The following is a 22,207-nucleotide window of genomic DNA, read 5'->3' on the forward strand; positions in this document are numbered from 1 at the left end:
AGGGGCTGAAGAGACCCAGTGGGGCAGAGGAACTGAATGGCATTGTCAGAGGAGGATGGAGTGGGAGACTGGTCAGGACCAGCGGCCAAAGGACACTTGAGGCTGGAACCAGCAGAATCCTTAAACCCTCATGAACCATCATCCGTCAGGAGAGTTAGTTATTTGATTTGAGAATTTAGATCGGCCCAGGAAAAATAAACAAGTGCACTGGTGAGGTAATGTGTTTGATATGCAAGGTCCAGAAACTCACTATATGGTCATCGAGGGTAGGATAATCTTGGGTGAGGAGAAGGAGACGAACAGCTGTGCAGATACATATTCTTTTTTTTTTCCACTCGTTTTGAGGGCCGGTTTTTCTGTCACCAGTGTGGAAGATGAAGATGAAGGGAATATTCCGGTCTTTATGAATAGTCTTTATTTATAAATCAAAACACAGCTGATATCACAGGAGAAAAGCTAACCACACATAAACACAACGAGAACCGACCAAGAATAATTCAAACACGAGTATCCAATCAAAGGAAACTAGATAATCAACTATAGAACTAACAAAGGCACTAAACACAAGAAGGAAACACAGGAACTAAAAAAATACAAACATAACACAACAGTTACAATTATAGTGGTAGTAGTAGTATAGTTTTAACAGTATATTAGGCCTATGTAATATATTATGTTAGCCTGGGAAAACCCAGACCACTTCCGGCAAATTTAGATTTGCTCTGCAAGTGGGTCTGGCAAAGAGCCCATTGAAACCCATTTCCAATCCGTCGAAATCGCGGCACCAATCAGAAACGTTTTACACGATGACGACAGAGCAGAGACGGTGACGCAGATTTTGTACATTACAGAGATGAATGCCGCCGTGGAACATCACAACATCACTCGTTCGAATCAGCTATCGCGTCTGTTTCAAGCGATTTAAAATGGTCATTTTCGTTAACACAAACAGAGAATTGCTAAGAGTCTCGAGATGATTCTCCGTCGCTCTGCATACGTCATGACATTCATCGCTCTGATTGGTTTTAGATCTATCCGACGTCCGTTGGTGACGCCCCTGTGGAAATGAATTGTCTATGGAGCTTTGCCAGACCCTTACTCAGTTACAACTGAGAGTGGTCTGGGTTTTCCCAGGCTAATATTATGTATACTAAAATGCTAAATTGACCACGAGGAAGCCACAAAATGATTTTTTTAAACATAAGCAAGAAATGTGCTGAAGAAAAAAAGTCTTAATAATTTTCAATCTTATGTGAAATTATGACACCAAAATGTCTGTAACTTGCAGAAATATGGATTGGATATACATACTGAGGTATAAAAATGATGATATGATATAAAAAAACTTTTACCGTTGCAAACGATTAGATTACACATAATAGTAATTCACTTCTATGCTTAACGGTTACATTAACTCAGTTAACTTATGTGATGTTCTTTTTTATTTTTATAAAAAGGTTTTCTGTGTTAGAGTGTTACATTCTAATTGAGTTCTAACTTCCATAACTTTCTTTACAACTGAGCAGCCTTGTGTATTAACAGAGTGGTTTGATACAATGCTGGATACACCTTAAGAGTATTGTGACAATGAGGTTAAGAGAGAGAGAGAGAGAGAGAGAGAGAGAGAGAGAGAGAGAGAGAGAGAGAGAGAGAGAGAGAGAGAGAGAGAGAGAGAGAGAGACAGAGAGAGAGAGAGAGAGAGCGAGAGAGAGTACAAAAAACAGTGACGTATGTGTTAATTTAATAATAAAGTTCTGCACATGAAGACTTTAGAAAGCTTTATTTTAAACAAAAGCATTTAGCTAGCACAGACATGTTTACAGCTCAAAGAATACTGTTTGTAGGCCAAAGAGCGTTAAGTCCCGTCATACACACACACACACACCCACTGTACTTTAACCTTGCAGCAAACGTAGTTTTTTTATCGTTTTTCATTGGATACTGACCTACACGCATCAACACAAACTCATAGGTTCCAGCTTTGTGTGTTTGTTAACTGCGCCCTGTAGCAGGCCTCACAGGCGATGGACAAACCCACAACCAAAGACACAAACTCCTCAAAGTCCACCTCTCCATCCCCATTGGCATCCAAGTCCTTCATGATTCGGTCTATGGTGGTCGGATCCTTCTGAGACTGTAGGAAGAAAAAAGAGAGTGAAATGTGTTAAAGAAACGAGAGAAAACTTCTATCTGGTCTGCATTTTCTTTAGAAAAGGAAGTTTGTGAAAGCGAATGACAGAAGATCTTCACCTTGAGGAACCCAGAGAGCTCGTTCTCCATCAGGAGTCTGAGTTCACGACGGGTCAGGGTGCCGCTCCTGCCCTCTTTTCCAGCGTACCGGTGGAATACCATGATGAGGGTTTCCATGGCAGTCTCTAGTTGGGAAGGCATGGCTGCTAACTGCTCAGGTCCAGCACTATAGAAGGCCGATATGAATCTAATATTAACACAACCGATCTTGACAATGCAGTTAAACGCACATAATGAAGAGCTTACCGTTTGGGCGTCTGAGTGAAGAATTTGAGAAGTGCTAGATATCTCTCTCAAGAATTTATAGGCTCCGGCCGAGCCCATGGGCAGGAGAAGCTCTTATCAGGGAAGTTGAGCAATTCATTACAGCACTGCATACCAATGTGTGTGAGTTAAGCGGACTTTGTGTGTTCAATATCTATTAACTCAAGGTGCACATCAATGGTAGTATTGAAACACCAGAAATCGCACAACATATATTTTTTTATGAGCTGACATTGACCGTATATTCATATCGGCCAAGCTTTGTAAATTAGTCGTGCCTGCCACATCGCTAACTATTATCCACATAGCAGTGTGATGAAAAATGTCTTAGCAACTACAACACCCTCACCCACAACATTCCAACAGCGTGAATTGGACCAATGATTCGATTTTTTTCACATTTCCATGTTTGGAACTCTGAAATAAACTACAGCAGAACACATTTATATAGAGCTAGACAATACAATTAAAATGCTTACACTATTTGGAAAATATATCACATAAATAAAGTAAAATATATATCGGTTTCCACTGACTGATTTTTTTATGATTCTTTAATTTCTATAAAGAACAACAGTCAAGTTAAGAAGACTTCTCTGTAATTGAAAAAGTTAGCCTAACTGATGTAATAGATAAGTTGTAAAATGGAAGAGGTATAGGCCTATAGTATTCATATAGTTTTTGGAACTGCTTTTCCCTGTTAAAAATAAAAATTAGATTTTTTATCTTAAATATATAATCTGTAGGCCTATATAATATATAATCTATATATACAGTATATATATATATATATATATATATATATATATATAGTCTATAGGCTATATAATAAAAATATAAATATTTTATATAGGCTAAATTTATTATATATAGGCTACAAAAAAAGTTGCTGCCTTAAAATTGTAAGTACAATAAACTTGGATGTTTAAGTTCAACTTAAATGACATTAAACTGATTTAATAATAGTTTAATTTTGTGTAACTTGTAAAAAAAAAATTGCTTCACTTATTTTAAAAGTAGAGTAAAAGCAACGTTAAAAACATATGTTGTCACAACTTATTGATTTTTACAGTGTATATATATATATATATATATATATATATATATATATATATATATATATAATAGATTTACGATGTTAAATACTGCGGGAAAATTACAAGTGAATACAATGAATGAATGAATGAATGAATGAATGAATATGAGACTGAGAGATGCACATAATAGCCTACTGATTTAAAATATTATTTTACTAAATTCAATTAAATTATTAAATGAAATCAAACTAAATGTATTAATTTGATTTCTGCGTTTCTTGACCCTTTGTTCACCTTCTGAAAATGATGGGGGAATCGAAGCTTTTCGAAACTCTGAATAAATTGAAGTCACTGGCTGTCGACACCTGCTGGTCAAGACAGTTTAAGTGCATCTAAAATCAGCCCAATCAATTATAATGGCACTTTCTACAAAACAATTTCATGTTTTCATGAAAGTAATCTATTAAATGTAATCTACAAATAAATAAATAAATAAATACAATTAAATTAAATAAGGACGTTCTTTAAAATGCGCGTTATTTTATTAATGTGCCTAGTGCTTGTTTTGTGTGTTAGCTAGGCTATTAAAGGAATAGTTCACAAAAAAAAAAAAAAAAAAATCTTTCGTCATTTACTCACCCTCAAGTTGCTCTAAACCTGTATGAGTTTCTTTCTTCTGCTGAACACAAAATAAGATATTTTGAAGAATGTCAGTAACCAAACAGTTGATGGACCCCATTGACTTCATTTGTTTCCCCTATGGAAGTCAATGGGATCCATCAACTGTCTGGTTACAATACCGACATTCTTCAAAATATCTTCCTTTGTGTTCAGAAGAAGAAAGAAATTCATACAGTTTTGAAACAATTCGAGGGTGAGTAGGCTAAAAGATGACAGCATTTTCATTTTAAGTGAACTATCCCTTTAAGTAACATCTGCACAGTTTCACTTTTTTACAGTGCTTGTGTTTTACAATGCTGATGTTTTAAAACGACTGGAAGAGACTGTCCGTTTGACTAAAATACACTGATAATACCAAGAAACGCAAAATCTAAGTTGTGACATTGGCCGTCCTGAGGTCGGCTGGTTTCAGTAATCGCGCTGCTGATGGAGGACGTGCTCGTTGCCACGGAAACGGGATGCGTGCAGGAGACGAGCGCGTTGGAAAGCATCTCCAGTTGCATGCTGATGTAGCGACATCCTACTAACCTACATTTCAACCTGAAAGAGGCAATGGCGGCCAACGGAAGATTTCCCCATTGACATATGATGGTCTACTGCGACGAAACGGAACATAAACGGTACATTTTCAAGATTTGTATCCGCAATCCGCATCGTGCATGTGGATGCTTCGATGGCATGCGGTGTTCTCCTGATTTAGCCTAATGCATTTACCTGAGTAACGTTAGGGGTTTCATTCATTGCAATAAAATATGTGCATGACGGTAAGTCGCACAGATTTGCGACATCAGTGCTCTCTCTCATATGAAGTAAAGACAGCAGGATCCCGTAATGGCGCCCAGATTTCAGGTGAAGGTAAGGGCGCTGCCGAACACAGCTCGAGCAAACCGCACATACAGTATTACAGTCATCTCTGTAGGGCAAACCTCAGTCGCGTTTGTTTTGTACTGTAGTAAAATCACGTTAAATCTTTCTTATTGCGGGATGGAGTGACGTAAATGGCCTGTTGACATTGCTGAATGACCGCGTGATAATAAAGAAGCCTAATAGTGTCTTTAAGCGGGTGTAGGCCTTTCTAACGCATGCGTTTTGACTTTTAAATTACGATTTAAAGGAAAAATGTTTGTCTAATGCAAAGATATAAGGGTAGATACTAGATTTTAAGATGACATTGTCATTGTATAGGGCAGGCCAGTGGTTAACTAATAACTAGTTTACGAGTGATAACCAGCTGTATTGTAGTATTTGCACTGTGGTAATTTTCATTATCAGAACCAATAAACTAAATAATGTCTTTGTCATGGTCGTCCCTAGAGTTCAAACTAATTTTTAACGTCTTATTGTTACAAATATGTGTTATATGTGGTTGTGGAGAGGCAAATTCTGTATACGTGCATGTTTGGAAAAAGCAGATCCGTTTGTGGTGCTGTTGCTCAGCATGTCTTCAACCAGTCACCAGAAATATGTCTATACTGTGTGTTTCTGATGGACAAGGTCATTCTTAAGCTGATGTGGCCTTTACAGAGCTTCCAATGTCACACAGCTGTCTGCTTAAATCATTAACCGTTTTTAAAGAGCATTGCAGACTAGCAGTGCACCAGAGACAGCTATTTATAAAGGTGTGCATGTCTCTCAGCAACCAGGCAGCATGAAAATCTAGTCTCTTCTTTACTTATTTTATCTGCCTCTTTCAGTGTGCAACAGAGACATCATAATTCTTCATGGAGATCAATAATTCTGCCCCAAATATGACTTCAGCACCTATATTTAGCAATTATCTGGCTGAACTGAATTTTCAGTTTATCACCATGGAAAGGGCTATCATCATAGTGCATGAAGCTATGCGTTTGATCCCAGAGAATTCACATACTGATACAATTTGTAGCGTTTTTGCTAAGCTGTTAGGGGTGTAACAATATACATGCAATTACAAAAATGCAACAATATGTAGGCCTATTGTGTACAGTTCACTCTAAATTAAAGTTTGGACGGATTTAATTTAGCAACAAATATGATAATGGTGCATCAAGTAAAAAGGTAAACACAGAAGGGCACACATTTGAGCTTTCATGATTATTAATTAAAACTCTGGGGTCTGAAGTTTTTTTTTTTGGCCCCTGGAGAAATTTTGACATGCTTTTTTCAGTTGCTTATAAACATATTAATGGCTAAAGTCCAAACTGGGCTACAATAATATTTGAGCAACATGTATGTTCACATTTGTGTTTTTGAGAAAACGAAGTTTACCTATGCGTGGTTATTGAAAAAACAAGTGTAGGGAACATTCCCATTAACCTTTGTCTCTGATTTTAGGGGGACATTCAGGGTTATTATTATGACTGTTTAGGAATGATCCAGGAGCATATGGTTTAGATATATAATGTTGAGGTGGTTATACATAAAGTATGTCAAGTTTTGCATTGTTCTGCATAAATTAGTGCATATTCAGAAAATATTTGGAAAGGTTCTGATTAGTCTGATTGCACCATTACAACAAAATACATTCCTGGACATACACTTTGGGTCGGGTCAGTAAGGTTTTTGAAAGAAATTAAAACTTTTATACAGCAAGGGCACAAAATCCATCAGAGTTGACATTTGCATTGTTACAAAATATTTCTGTTTAGAGTAAATGTTGTTCCTTTGACCTTCCTATTCATCAAATAATCCTAAAAATGTTTTATCCTGGTTTTCACAAAAATATTATGCAGCACAGCCGTTTACAACACTGTTAGTAATACGAAATGTTTCTAGAGTCTAGAGTCATTTTTAGAGTCCTCCAGGTTTTAAAAATATATATTTTATATAAAATATGAATAATTAAATTTTTAACGTTGTACATTTTCATAAACTCAAACTTCTATAACTTTTTTTCTGTTTAACTTTCTTAATTTATTTCTCTTCTACAAAAATCTGCCAAATGTCTTCTTAAAAACAAGACCAATCTTACATCTATACTCCAAAGCATTCTTGAATTACAACCATTTAAGTTCGGAATGTGCATTTTCATGTATATTCAAAAAAAGGGGGCGCTTGATAAGGAGTTAAGTACCAAATCATATTAGAGTTATATGTTCCCTATGTCTTGTTAGGACTTTTGTGTTACTTCCTGTCCTTAGTGCCATGTTTGTAGTTCATTGTAGTTTTCCATGTCGATGAGTCTGATTATTCCCAGTGGCCTGTTACATGAAGGCGATTGGTCCAGTTTTGGTTTGCGTTCTCTACCCCAGAATAAAACTTGCTCCGGAGCAGGTTTGCAGTGTAGCGTAAGTTAAAATGGCAATGAACACTGCTAAAATACAATCCACCTTCTTGAGCCCCGACAAAACAGAGTTTGCTTAAACTAATCTCAAACTTACCTGGGTAGCAACTGATGTGTCTTGTCTGGTGTGTGTTTTGGTGTGTCTTGTCTGGTGTGTGTTCTGGTGTGTTGTATGGTGTGTCTTGTGTGTCGTCTGGTGTGTCTTGTATGGTGCATGTTTCAGTTCCCTGGTTTCCGGTTCTTGTGTTTGTTATTTTGATTTACGTTTGAGTAAAACACATTGCAATTACATCCACATCTCTGCTTGCCATCTCTTCCGCTCCTGCTCATCTTTCTCCTTTTTTCCCCCCTCCTTCTTTTTTTTCAGTCCAATATGAAGAGTATGGAGCTGGAATTGCAGTGTCCTGTGTGCAAGGACATTGTGAAGCAGCCAATTGTACTCCCCTGCCTGCACAGCGTGTGTCTCATGTGTGCCTCTGAGGTGCTGGTTCAGAGCGGGTATCCCCAGCCCGAGCTCCCCCCGGAGCCCAACTCGCCCGCGTCCACCCCCAACATGCGGTCCCCGCGGCAGATGCGGAGACCCTTGCCCAAGTCTGACCGCGTGGACCGCCTGTTGCGCTCAGGTGCGTAAAGACAAGAAACCATCTTTAAAATCAATGTAAAAAGGTTGATACATTCAGCTGTTCAGTTTTTTTCATTGTGTGCATGTTATTCAGTTTATCTCACCGTATGCATGTATGTGTTTAGGCTCTGGGACGTACCCGGGTCGCAGGCGAAAGGAAGGCCCTGCACCTCTCATGCTTTTCCCTTGCGCCCCCTGTGGGCGAGATGTAGAACTAGGCGAGAGAGGATTGGCTGAGTGCATGAGGAACCTTACACTGGAGAGAATTGTAGAAAGGTAAAACACACATTCAAATACATTTAAGTAAATATTATATTTAATGTAATAAAATATATAATGTTTGTAATGAAATATGATATCATTTCAGCAATTATTTATTCATTTAATTTATTTTACTTTTAAACTGAACAAAACATGCAATTAACAACACGACAAAGTAAGTTATACAAAGGAAAGATCCAACGACAAATATACGCACGCACAAAAAAAGAAGAAAAAGAAGAACAGGAAGTATTTAGAATCGATATAGTAATGTGTATAGGTACAATGATAAATGTAAGCAATAGATTAATATAGTAAATTATCATTTAAATAATACCGGTAATGTTGTGATCCAGAAAAGAAAAAAAAAAGAATATAGATGCAAATGCACTAAATGACTGAAAAATATCAAGACAATTTAAAATAATAATAATAATATCTGGGCATTATAAGATATGGGCTACAATGTATATTTAATTTAATTTGAGCAGTTTACTTTTATACTGATTTACTGATTTGATTAGTGATATAGTAATCTTAAACATAATCTTTAATACACAATTCAATATTGTATTTTATACTACAGGGCCGTTGAATGCTTGAATCTGATTGGTTGACGAACGTTCTGAGGTGTGCAATTATTTTCAGGGAACCGCATGGCTAAAGTAGTTCCAGGCAGGTCTCGACCGCATTACAGTTCCATATCACTTCGCGTAGTCAACTGTAATAACGGAAAATAGGATACAATTCATAACAAGAAAAACCATGCAGCCCCATGCGCTTGATCTGCAATTTCCAATGTCTAACTTCACAATCCCCCCCCCCCCCCCCCCCCCCCCCCCCTCTCTCATAACTGCATTAATAACTGCATAAAGCCGGGGACACACTTAGCCTACTGTAAGGCCGGTTATGAATGTAATTTGATATGACTGATCATGCACACGTTTTCAGCGCGTTCAGTCTGTGTTCAAACATTCACAGTCAGAGAATGTTTCTAGTCGTTAAGTGTGTCCCCAGCATTAGTCTGCTATCAGCGGCTCAAACCTCCGTTACTAACTCTAAAATGACGTTTTGGATAGCAACGGAGCATGGGTTTAGATGCGCAAGGAATTAGTCCTACATACAAGAGCGTTTTAATGACAAAAACTTTACAAACGTCTTGAAATTCATCATCTGAACAATATTTCGAGGTGTGGTAACTGTAGTATAAGCGGAATAATTTACTTCAGGCCGTTGAATTATTAGAAAAATAATGCACACCCGAGGTGTAACGGCCACTCCGCTTCGCGTCGTGACCGCATTACCACCTCGGGTGTGCATTATTTTTCTAATAATTCAACGGCCTGTCGTCAATTATTCCTTACATATTACATAACTGTAATGCAATTATAATGTATTATAATAATATATTTAATGCATTTATACTTATTTTCTTTATTTAATTACCGGTAGTGATTAGTAATCTTAAACAGAATCTTAAATACACAATTCAGTTTTGTATTATATTACATAACTGTAATGAATTTTTAATAGTATATATCATACTCATTTACTTATTTGATTAGTGACCTAGTATTCTTAAAGAGATAGTTCACCCAAAAATGTACATTTTGTCATTTACTCATCCTCAGTTTGTTCCAAACCTGTATGGGTTTTTGGGTGTACAATCCTTTAAAAACCTTTAATAAATGTATTTTAATTTTATATCATATGAATATTATATTTGTTATGAAATATAGTATAATTTAAGCTTTTACACTCATTTATTATTTGATTAATGATTAGTGACCTATTAATCTTAAATATAGAATAGAATAGAATAGAATTTCAGCATTTAAACTTATTGACTTATTTGATTAGTGACCTAGTAATCTCAAATATAATCTTTAGTACACAACTTACCCAGTGTGATTACTATATCTGCATGAATAAAACCGCATACAGGCAGACAAAGAAACGCTCACTGTAGAATCTGCCTCTTTCTCTTGCTTTCTCTAGGTACAGACACACAGTGAGTCTGGGCAGTGTGGCTGTGATGTGTCAGTTCTGTAAACCCCCACAGGCCCTGGAGGCCACTAAAGGCTGTTCAGACTGCAGAGCCAGCTTCTGTAACGAGTGCTTCAAACTCTACCACCCCTGGGGGACTCCCCGCGCCCAGCACGAACACGTTCAGCCCACCCTGAACTTCAGGCCAAAGGTGAGACGCTTCTACCCGATTACCTCTCATACCTTGAGGTCCAGGATCTGATAACAAATTATTTAACATGAAACTGCATTCGCAAACCATTTTACGTCCCTAATTCGACGCATTACCAAGCGAAACTGAATATTTGCGAACTAAATATACAGATGCAAATTTGATCCATAGTGCATCCTCAAGTTTCTTTCCATATCTCTAGGTGTTGACATGTCCAGAACATGATCAGGAGAGGCTGCAGTTTTACTGTAAGTCCTGTCAGATGCTTCTTTGTTCACTTTGCAAACTGCGCCGAGTCCATACGGGTCACAAGATCGCGCCCGTCACCCAAGCCTACCAGAGTCTCAAGGTATGTTTTCAATTCACCTCTATTTTAATGTGTAACTGGAATAACTGACTGTATCATATTCAGTTGCAATTTTTTTATGAAACAACAATGCCCCCTAATGGCAGTGCCAATGCAGTACCACACAGTTACTTTAATTGTATACGTGTAAGGAGCACCTTTAAAAAACTAGAACAATGGAGAAAAGTCACGTGATCAGATGAGTTTATCCCTCACCAACATTTTGCACAATGGTGTTCAGTTTGTTTAGCTGTGATGTGCAACTCTATTTATTGCATGTCTTAGATCTATGGTTTATAAACTCCTGAAAGCCAGGAAATCACCAGTAAACACACTCCATTGTGGGTGATTCTTCTGTAGTGAGGTATGTTTACTCTAACAGGGCTGCTTTTTCTTTAGGATGACAATATTCACAAGATTTAAAAAACATGATAGGCAGGTCCTAAAACTAACTTTTTGCCACACCTATCAATGGCCGGTGACTAGGGAAAATTTACTAGCCATAAATATTTTTGCCAGCCATGAAACAGATTAACCGTTATTAAAGTTACAAATGTAACATAGCAATGAGTGATTGTTCTTTATATTTTGTTGTTTGATTAACAAGGAAGGAATATTAGGCTGCTGTCACTTTAAAGGGACACTAAGTATCTTTTTAGGTATTTTATTATCTAAAATCAATATTTTTATTCATAAATATGTCCTCAATGGTGTACAAATAACTCGGCCAATTATCTGACTTATCCTTATAAATGAAGAATTTATTATCTTTATATACATGGGACGGGTAGGTCCACGGAGGCTTCCATGTTGTTCCGCCATCTTGCAAAACTATAATAGCAGAGAGGGACAAAAAGTACTAAGCCAACGCGTTTCCACAATGCGTTTTCATTCAGAGCCAGCCGAAACCAGCAGAAACGCAGGTGCAGAGCAGTGAGAGGCGCTTGAAACTGCACCGGCAAGTTTAAAAGTCTGGATTGCATTGTTATTATGGACCATACATATGGCAAGCCACAGGAGAAGAAAACATTGTCGCCAAAAAAGTCAAAAATAGAACGTAAAATGCGTGGGATTTCCCCCTTTCTGGTCAATGTATCCCTGCCTCTGCTTAATTATTTTTATCCTCGGTGGGAATAAATTTATCCTCCCCTCGAAGTGATCATAGTGCTACTACATAGTGGCGAGACGGATCACAAAACTTATCACGGATCCGTGGTTTGATTAAAGTCAATTTTATTTAAAAATGATTACTCACTCACTCTTGAGCGTGAGTGATTTCAATGTAAAGACGCGTTTATGCGCGTCTAGAGGTCCTGCGGCGCGGTGTTTAGCGCGGCGCGGTAGACGCGAGCCTCATTCTACTCCAGTTTGCGCGAATGAGGCGAATTGCTATCACAGATAATGTCTTTTCTATCATTTCACTGTAGCTCAGCATCGCGATGTAAAGTTAACGTTATTGCATGATCACAGTTCATATGTGTGGGGAAAGAAGCTATTAGAGTAAAAATATTGCGTTAGGCTACTTCAGTTAATAAGAAAAAAGATTTTACAATTCCTGCAAATGCAGTGATGAAGTTCATGTTCTCATGATTTATTTTTATGAATAACAATGTTTCAAAACTTGTTTGTCTTTTCAAGCGCAAGAAGACGTGCTCATGTCATTCATGTTCTCACCTTTTTGCATTGTTAAAATTCATAAAACTGACGATTGACACCGTTTCATATACTCGCCAACACCAATTTTTGCTTGCATTTGGCGCTGGGCGAGTGTTAATTATAGGCCCTGAAGATTGAATCATCCATTGAGCATAAAACAATAAATGTTTTGAAAGCTTTGGAAAATCTGAACAAAAACGGAATGCATTCTGCATTTTTCTTGCCACTAAAACATTCCAGGGATGAAAGTGTTTTTATATTTTTATATACAGCAAATGCACCATATATATGATTATCAATACATGAATAAAACACACTTTTGGTTTTCCATGCATATTTGTTTAAATATATCGACATCTTGTCAGATTATGAAATGAATCTCTTAATTTCAGAAAGAGAAAGTTGAAAATCATTTACATTTTTGCAAACCCTAGGACAAGATCACCAAGGAGCTGAACTACATTCTGTCCAATCAGGACATGGTGTTGACTCAGATCACTCAACTGGAGAATGCTGTCACTCAAACTGAGGTACGCCCTCCTTTTCCATCTCTGTCACAAAGGGAACGCAGGTGTTTGATGCGCTGAGCTATTGTCTGTGTGCATGAATGCAGGTGAACAACGTATCAGCCAAAGAGCAGCTCTCTCACTGCGTGAAGGAGATAATGGCGTTGCTAACCGAGCGACAGACAATGCTGGCTCAGGCTCTGGAAAGCTCGCGGCAGAGAAGGGCAGAGGCCTTGGCCAATCAGGTGGCAGAAAAACGCAGCCTGCTGGAGCACGCCGGCTTGATGGCTTTCACTCACGAGCTGCTCAAAGAAAACGACCCCTCGAGTTTTGTGCACGCAGCCAGATTAACACACAACAGGTGGGACGACTTGCTGATATTACTGATGTCTGTTGCCAAAACGTGAAAACACTGGACTATTATTTCTCTTTTTCTCAGATTGGCCCAGTCTATTGAATCTATGCAGCGTTTCTCTCTCTCTGCTGATCCCTCGTTCCGTCACTTCCAGCTTGATGTTTCCAGAGAGCTCAAACTCCTCACAGACCTGAACTTCATTCAGGGTAGGAAAACTCTAATAACCAGACACATAAATGTGTAGATACAACAGGGCTAAATTATTATGGGATTTCCTTAAAGGTGCATTGTGTAATATTTTGGACGATCTGTTGACAGAAATGCAATATCATATACTTGGGGTGTAACGGTATGCAAAAATCACGGTTCGATACGTACCTCGGTTTTAAAGTCACGGTTCGGTTCATTTTCGGGACAGTAAGGGAAAGAAATGCAAAACATTAAACTGCTGGTTGTCTACTAAAAACTTTTTTTAACAATTTGTTTACACTTTTTTTAAACACACTTTTTTAATAAAATATAGGCTAATAAATAGAAAATATATTAAATAAAAAAAGAAGAAGAAATAAAATACTGCTGCAAAGTTCTCCACTAAATAAAATACTCTCAAACCAATATTGGCCATGACTCTAGCTAGCGAGAGGCTGGGCTAAAGCGAGCGTGCAGTGTATGTGGTGATCTTTATTTATGCGATACTTATGTCCGAGCCCGACCCGAGAGTTAAAATCCTATTTTTTTTTTCTCATACTAATGACACATGTACATTTGTTTGTGTGGAAAGCCCGCTTTTAACAGAAAGGCATTCGGAAATGTCCACAGATGAGCGCATCAGTGCGCACGGAGCTACAAGTGCTCTTAACACAGGCGCGTGTGCACGTGTTTCGTTGTCACAGCAACATAAACAAATTTCCGCACACAGGAAGACAGATGTTATTGTAATATTTTACATGTATTTGAATCACAAAAACGATTAATCAGATCTAATCAGTGCAACGCGGAGACCTTCCGACACTTAATATGTTTGTGTGGAAACTCGGAATTGACGTATGTTCCGCACACAAAACTAGCCTAATTTACGTGAAAGATTGCATTCGGTGCCTCTACCGAAACGGTCCGGTACGAATACATGTACCGTTACACCCCTATCATATACATAACTATGTTTTTAGTGGTGTATAAAGACCTTACTTAAAGGATAATTCTGGTATTTAACACCTTGAGTCTATATTGTAGTTTGTTTTGGATGAACAAGAGTGGTGGACAACATTTTTTTGACAATGGTTCCTCTCTCGAGTTTTTGACTATAATAGAATTGGCCATGGACCCATTTAACATTGGAGTCAATGGCCATGTCCGAAAATTTCATTAAAACAAACTTTAACATTAGTTTTCAAAACTGTGCAACTCACCGATTGATTAGTGATGTTAGTTGATGTTCCAGAAACAAAAAGTGTTGCGAAATACAGTTTCTGTCGTGTTTTATTCGTCATTTTGTAAAATCCCATTGAATTCTGTTGAAGGACTGAGTGCTCGTTAATATAAATGCGCTACCGGGAACGGAAAGGGGGCTGTTTACATTTGGTCGATGTAGTCTTTTTGCTCGCTTCCGTTTCTCATAAGGCTAGCGAGCAGAGCAACTGTGCTCCGGGAGAGTAAGCGAAATAAACAAACAAAACCTTGAAAATATTAAAAGACGTGACCACTGACCAGTGCAATATGAAGTTGAACTCGACTGTGACCGTGAGTGTCCCGCGAGACATAAACATCAGTTATCGCCATCAAGTGGTCGGGAGTGTGCTAACGCTTCAGATTCAAAAATTGAGCGGAAGTTACACGGTTGTGAAGTGTCTGAAAAAATAGTTCTACTATAGCAAAATCAACGGATTGGAATCATATATTGCGACAATATATTGTTTATAATCATCAACGAACACCACTAACCACTCGGTGAGTTTAACAGTTTTGTAAACGAACATTATTGGCAGTTTTAATGACATTTTCGGACATGGCCATTGACTCCAATGTTAAATGGGTCCATGGCCAATTCTTTTATAGTCAAAAACTCGAGAGAGGAACCATTGTCAAAAAAATGTTGTCCACCACTCTTGTTCATCCAAAACAAACTACAATATAGACTCAAGGTGTTAAATACCGGAATTATCCTTTAATGAACCGTTATGTTTTTATAACCTTAGAACGAGCCATTTCTGTCTACATACACCACGGGTCCCCGTACATTGAAATGCGCGACATGTTTCTACAGTGGGCCTAAATGGACAAACGCGTTTCGTTACTATGTAGCTCTTCGTGCAAAGAAGCAAGCTAAAATCAGAGAATAAAACACTGACACAACGATGAACAAGTAACAATAATATTCGCAATTACATATTATTTTACTGAATAATTAAGTAAACATCATTTCTTACTTTATCTTTGTAACGAAACCTCATTGCTGAACTGGCTACTCTCTGCTGTCTCAGACGACGACATCTTTTCCTGTCGGCCACAGTAACTTCTGTTGGTTGCAATTTGCAACCTCGCCTCTAGATGTCGCTAAAATTTACACACTGCCCCTTTTAGCTTTCTGAATCCTCATTTTAGTTTGCAATGTTTCTGTATTTTTGTAAATGAACATTTTAATGACAGAAAACAGTCCGAAGTGTCACACAATCTAACCCTAACCGAAAGTGACCTATCCCATCAGCCCCTCTCGCTCCTGTGATTGACACCCAGCGAACCCTCGCCTACGACCAGCTGTTCCTCTGTTGGCGGTTGCCTCAAGACTCCTCTCCTGCCTGGCATTTTTCCGTGGAGTTCCGGCGGCGTGGGGTGGTGCCAGGGGGCGGGGCGAGAGGAGGGATTCACGGGGGATTGGCTGCCGCTCGCTGGGGCTGGCAGAGGTTGGAGGAGGTGACCGGGACCTGCGCTGTGATTGACAGGCTGGAGATGGACAGTGTGTATGTGCTGAGGGTGAGAGGCTGCAATAAGGCCGGCTTCGGAGAATACAGTGAGGAAGTATATTTACACACACCACCAGCTCCAGGTACGAAGTGTTTTCAACACAAGACATAGTACAAACAGAATTCATTCCCAAATGATACTCATCTACTCATCTATTCTCTTTATCTTTTTCCTTTTTTTATCCATTCCCATCTCTCTTTGTCTCTACAATCTTTGGTTTTTCCACGTTTTGCTTCCCAGCTTTATTGACAACAGCTCTATACTGCCACCTTCCCTGTTCCCTTTTTATAGGCCTTAAAACTCTTTCTGTTATTGTATCTTTATTCTTATGTATATTTCCCTCATGTTTTTATCATTTGAGCCATTCATTCTTTAATCCACCAGTATGTGTATTTTCCACCCAAAACCCTCGATGTAGTGAAATATTTTGATCTGATGTGAATGTTGACCCATCTGCTTTGTAAATGTGGCCACAAGCTAACTTTAATGCTGTGTAATGTTTATTATTATAAACACATTAAATGGAGGCCCATGTTACAAATAATAATCCAAGGTTTGCAACATCCAATCAGAAGGCAGATGTTCACGACAAAATAGTAACATTATCTTCTGAGTGTTTATAGCTAATGATTAATATTATAGAATAGATTATTAGGGAGGGGGGGGGGGGGGAAATGTCCCCAATTTTGTCCTTATTTTAAACACCTGTACTTGTTTTAGTCATAAAAGCCTATTCACACAGCAGCAAATCAGCATATTAGAATGAATTTTGAAGGATCATGTGACACTGAAGACTAGAGTAATGATGCTGAATATTCAGCTTTTCCACCACAGCAATAAATTACATTTTAAAACGATTTTTCTTCTCTGCCTGTCTGCTGGAACGCAAATCTTCCTCCTTTTTGCAGTCTTGATTTCACCCTGCTATTCCCAGAGAGCATTTCTATGTCTTTTTTCCTTGTTTACTGTTTTCCTGATTGCTGTTCTTATGCTATGTCCTCCTTTTGCATATATATCCTATTCTATATTCTTCCTCTTCCACCCACTCTTACCTCCCTCCGTTTGGTGCCTTAATTCTATGTCCCTCTTTCCCCTCTTCTTCTATCCTCCTCAAATTTTCTCCCGTATTCCCTCGTTGTTGTCTCCCTCCGCCTCTCCGGCAGTGTTGAATTTTTACCTGGACTCTCGTTGGGGTCTGCACGCGGACAGACTGGTGGTGAGTAAGGAGCAGCGCTGTGCCCGCAGTGTGCCCGGTCTGTCCCTGCTGCAGGCCGCCGATCGGGCCCTCACTTCCTGTCACCTGACAGCTGATCTGCTCGTGGGGGACGTGGCCATAACGCAGGGCCGACACTATTGGGCATGTTCAGTGGAGCCAGGCTCATATCTGGTCAAGGCAAGTTCTGCAACGAAGGACAACTGTATTAACCGTCTCTCCCGTACCTCTTTCTAAATCACTTTTTCTCTCATTTTCCTTTCTATATTCTACAGGTTGGAGTGGGCCTGGAGTCTAAACTTCAAGAGTGGTTTCATCTGCCTCAAGACATGGCTAGTCCAAGGTAAGTACTAAATCTCAGAAATGAACAACGGGAGAGAACAGAAAATAAACATGAGAAGAGAAAGAAGATATGTTAATGTTAAGAAATGACACCCTATTACCGTCAGTTTGGGTTTTATTTAGAGGTGGACAGAGTACACAACTTCCTTACTTAAGTAAAAGTACAAAAGTACTCGTTTTTAAAAAAGCACTTAAGTATGGAAGTAAATGTCAATGCATTGTTTTATTATTGTTGCATGTAATACTTACAGTACCATATGCCTCTGAATCTATGCCTGCCTACCAACCCTAAATCTATGCCTGTCTACCTTCCCTCATATAAATATCACATTTATTTCTAGAACACAGTTCCAGTAGATGGATTAAATAAGTGCACTCAATAACGTCCACAATGGTTTCGGACACCCAAATGGCTGTTCCCAGTTTTTTGGCTTTGGCTTCTGACGTCAACCAGACTTTAATTTCCAACCAAAAGACAACCCCTGCAACCAAAATCATCCTTGACGTCACTACTTTCTACATTGACATTGACAGAAATGTTATGGAGTAAAAAGTACGATATTTGTCTTTCAAATATAGTGAAGTTAAAGTTAAAAGTTTCCAGAAAAAATAACACTCAGGTAAAGTACATATACTCAAAAGGTGTAATTAAGTACAGTACTCAAGTAAATGTACTTTGTTACTGTCCACCTCTGTTATGACCAAAACTATTGAAATTATGACTGCAACAGAAATGAAAAGCATTATAAAGAATAAACCCAAATAACCACATCTGAATTCCAATGATGAAAAATATCCATTCTTTCACTTATTTATACCTTTATACACAACAAAATGTAAAAGCTTGAAATGATTAATACCATACCATACCATACCATACAGACTTGCTTTCTGTTAACTGATCTCTAAATATAGATTATACATATGATATTATCTATATTAGGGGTTTTCAATCTTTTAGATTCCACGACCCCCCAAATACGATCTCATGTGAGGGACTCCCATCCAAAAAATTGAAAGGCAGCTATGACTTTTTATGTATAATTAGATTATTGCAGATTAGATTATTGCAGATTAGATTATTGCAACTCCTTGTATGTGGGTGTGTCCAAAAAGTCCATGGCGCGTCTGCAGCTAGTGCAGAATGCAGTGGCCAGATTGCTGACTGGGACCAGTAAATATTCCAGTATCTCTCCAGTTCTGGCCTCTTTACACTGGCTCCCTGTGGAGTTTAGGGTGCAAAATAAAGTCCTTTTAATGGTTTATAAAGGTCTACACGGACAAGCCCCTGTCTATATCTCGGAGCTTTTACAGCATCACTGCACCTCCAGACCATTAAGATCATCGCAAAGCTTACTGTTAAAGGTTCCGAAATCTCGCCTGAAAACAAAGGGAGATCAAGCCTTCTCACTGAGGCTTTGGAATGGTCTCCCTGTTTACATCAAGTCTTGCGATTCCATTGAAGGTTTTATGTCTATGTTGAAGACATATTTATTTACTGCTGCTTTCAACTGTTCTTAGCTATATGTGGTACTGAATGATTTGTATCTATCTATGTCTGTTTTAACGCTACTGAAATGTGGATTCTGTAAAGCACTTTTTAAATGTGCTGTAGAAATACATTTTTATTATTATTATTATTATAAAGACCCAATTTATACTGTGAAATTAATAAATATGTGTAAAATATTATTTGGAAAATATTTTGTTTCTTATGTTTTTCCCCCCTACTCACTGTAGTACTGTACTGTGCATTATTTATTTGTTTATTTTCACTTTTTTAATATTCTTTTTATTATTTATTTATTATCCATTACTTTTTAATCTTATTTTTAAAAGTTTTTTTCTCTAACAATTTCCACAGACCCCCTATCACTTCCTTGTGGCCCCCCCCTAGAACCCTAGTTTGAAAACCCCTGATTTTTATTATATACAGTGTTTCCACCATGTTTCAAATCAACACTAAAAAGGCACAGCATTTCTTAGTGAAACGCATATTTAAAGAGGAAAATGAATGGTACTTGATTTCAACCATTATTCATGCTGACTTTAACCTCATCTTCTCTGTCTGATAGATATGATCCAGACAGCGGCCATGACAGTGGAGCTGAGGATTCGTCAGATTCCCCTCCCCCTTTCGCTTTCCTCACAATGGGCATGGGCAAGATCTACCTGCCCTCCTCCGCCAACTCCCATCACGGCAGAGAATCTGGCTTCACCAATGGCAACAGCCCTTCTTCGCCGACCGGCGTTACCTATCCGTTGCCTCCGAGGCTAGGAGTTTGTCTCGACTTTGAGAAGGGCCGTGTCACATTTTACGACGCCCACTCTCTCCGCCCACTATGGGAGGGACCTGTGGACTGCTCCGCCCCCGTGTGCCCTGCATTCTGTTTCATTGGAGGCGGAGCTCTGCAGCTACAGGAGCTAGTAGCCAATCGCAACGCAAATCAAACCCCAGTAAGACGAGTCACCATTCAGTCACGTGTTACCAAACTGAACTGAACTCTGATTGATTATTGTTTTTATAATTCGATTTTAAGAGACGGTTGTTTTTAATTGCACCCAACATAAACCACTGATTATTTTTCTTTTTGTTTTGAGAGGCCTTTATTGCTGCACTGCTTGCTGAATTATAAACCTCTTCAATTGAATTATGAATTTGGTGAAGCCACCTATATACCCATGAAAACTTTAAAGTGCACATTCACCTATATATACACACACAATATAAATGCAAAAATATGTATTTCCCAACCAATCTCTCTGTAGGAAATGTGCCTCTTAGTTTTTTTAATACTAGGTTTCCCCCCACATTGTGTATATTATAGTGATATAATATACCTTGTATTAAAGTGCTTTTGTTTATTAAGCTCCAAACAGAGCAGAAATTCCAGACTGTTACACAAGGCCTCGTTTTATAACCCACAATACTATCGTAAACATCTGCTCTTTCAACCTCTAGCCATATGCTGTCAAGACAGGTCTGTCGAACCCTTTCAGCTGTCAACTCGAGCATTTACTAAGATATTTACTCAACATACGTCTAATGCCAGACCAAATGCTTCTCGCTGCTGTTTTGCATTTTAAGAATTTTGATTTGTTGAAATATGTGGCTTCTAGACTGCAGTCGGGATATGCAGAGCAATTTGTTAGGACACACTCACCTTTTAGCTTACACAAATTGTTGTTTTGAATTCCCATATGCTATTGGACAATTGGAAAATATTTAAAGCTGAAATGAATTAAGTGAAGCTTATTCTTAAGAATGAAAATCGTCAATGCAATAGATTGGAAGTGCACTGCTTTACTCAATATTTATGTGATTAAAAGTTTATGTGTGTGTAATGCACTAACCCCAGCATTATAAATCACCTTATACGAGCCTGTAGAGAATATTTTTTAAGAGTCTGAATCATGTGCTTGATTTCAGTCCAGTTTAAAGCTTTAGAGTGTAGTTTGAATCTTGCTGGAGAGAATGGTGGCTTTTGCCTGCTGGTAATAAATAATACTCTGAAAATGAAACTTATTCTATTCTTAATATCACATATCTCGTAGAACATACTCAGAACGAATGGTGTATTACTGTTTTTTGATCAGCTGGGGGCAGCAGTTTCTTCAAATATATTGTATGTGAGTGTCAGTTCTCTTGCAAGGTGGATTAGACTTGGACTGTTGCAAATGCCTCCATTTAGCCAATCTTTTAGCTAACAAAGGAATTCAGGTCACATCTATATCTACAAAATATTGTAGGCTTTCCATTTGCATTGGCACTTTTATTTTATTTTATCAAGCATATTGAGGGATCAAGTCAGTCAGCTTTCATTAACAAATTACTCTTATGAACCAGTTGAGTCAAAAACAACCATTTTTGCTCAATTCATGAACTAATGGACTGTTTTTGGTACCAAATTTGGTAGAGAATTGGAAAATGACTGTTTTGTGGCTAACTGAGGTTCTTTGAAATCGAATCCCGTCCGGATAGAATAGGATAAGACCACCCAGAGGAAATTGCAGACAGAGATTTATGAATGTATTTATTCGGTTTGCATACAACTATATGCACACATATATACATATATAGTATTGCCATATATTGAATGACAAAAAATGCACCATTGAGGGAATATGGAGCAATTTTAGACAAAGTGAGAGAGTTACACTGCCACCTCAGGAGGGTGCTGGACATGTATGATAGTTATGATTAAAAAAAAAATGAAAATTATATATATGATGTCAACATTCTCATGCCAATTC

At 38.2% G+C, this 22,207-nt stretch overlaps 2 protein-coding genes across 3 annotated transcripts; one reads left to right on the forward strand and one right to left on the reverse strand.

Annotated features, from left to right (window-relative positions):
• Window positions 1–1,787: 1,787 nt before the first annotated feature.
• Window positions 1,788–2,930, reverse strand: s100a10a (S100 calcium binding protein A10a). Its single transcript, XM_079590795.1, has 3 exons — window positions 2,497–2,930; window positions 2,251–2,416; window positions 1,788–2,134 (listed from the first exon to the last, which is right to left on the reverse strand). Exons 2-3 carry the CDS (start codon window positions 2,389–2,391, stop codon window positions 1,967–1,969), a joined length of 309 nt encoding a protein of 102 aa, XP_079446921.1. The 5' UTR covers window positions 2,392–2,416; window positions 2,497–2,930; the 3' UTR covers window positions 1,788–1,966.
• A 1,410-nt stretch (window positions 2,931–4,340) lies between these two features.
• On the forward strand, window positions 4,341–21,466 carry trim46b (tripartite motif containing 46b). 2 transcript variants are annotated; one of them, XM_079590426.1, is made up of 12 exons: window positions 4,341–4,852; window positions 7,862–8,117; window positions 8,242–8,392; window positions 10,376–10,574; window positions 10,777–10,923; window positions 13,011–13,106; window positions 13,190–13,443; window positions 13,522–13,643; window positions 16,142–16,480; window positions 17,562–17,791; window positions 17,887–17,954; window positions 20,029–21,466. In XM_079590426.1, the coding sequence occupies exons 2-12, from the start codon at window positions 7,868–7,870 to the stop codon at window positions 20,453–20,455; spliced, it is 2,283 nt and encodes a 760-aa protein (XP_079446552.1). In that variant the 5' UTR covers window positions 4,341–4,852; window positions 7,862–7,867; the 3' UTR covers window positions 20,456–21,466. The 2 variants fall into 2 exon arrangements, with proteins under 2 accessions (XP_079446552.1, XP_079446551.1); XM_079590425.1 differs by lacking the exon at window positions 4,341–4,852 and adding an exon at window positions 4,859–5,087.
• The last annotated feature ends 741 nt before the right edge of the window (window positions 21,467–22,207 follow it).

This window comes from Phoxinus phoxinus (assembly GCF_949152265.1).
Source record: "Phoxinus phoxinus genome assembly, chromosome: 19".
Lineage (NCBI taxonomy): Eukaryota > Metazoa > Chordata > Actinopteri > Cypriniformes > Leuciscidae > Phoxinus > Phoxinus phoxinus.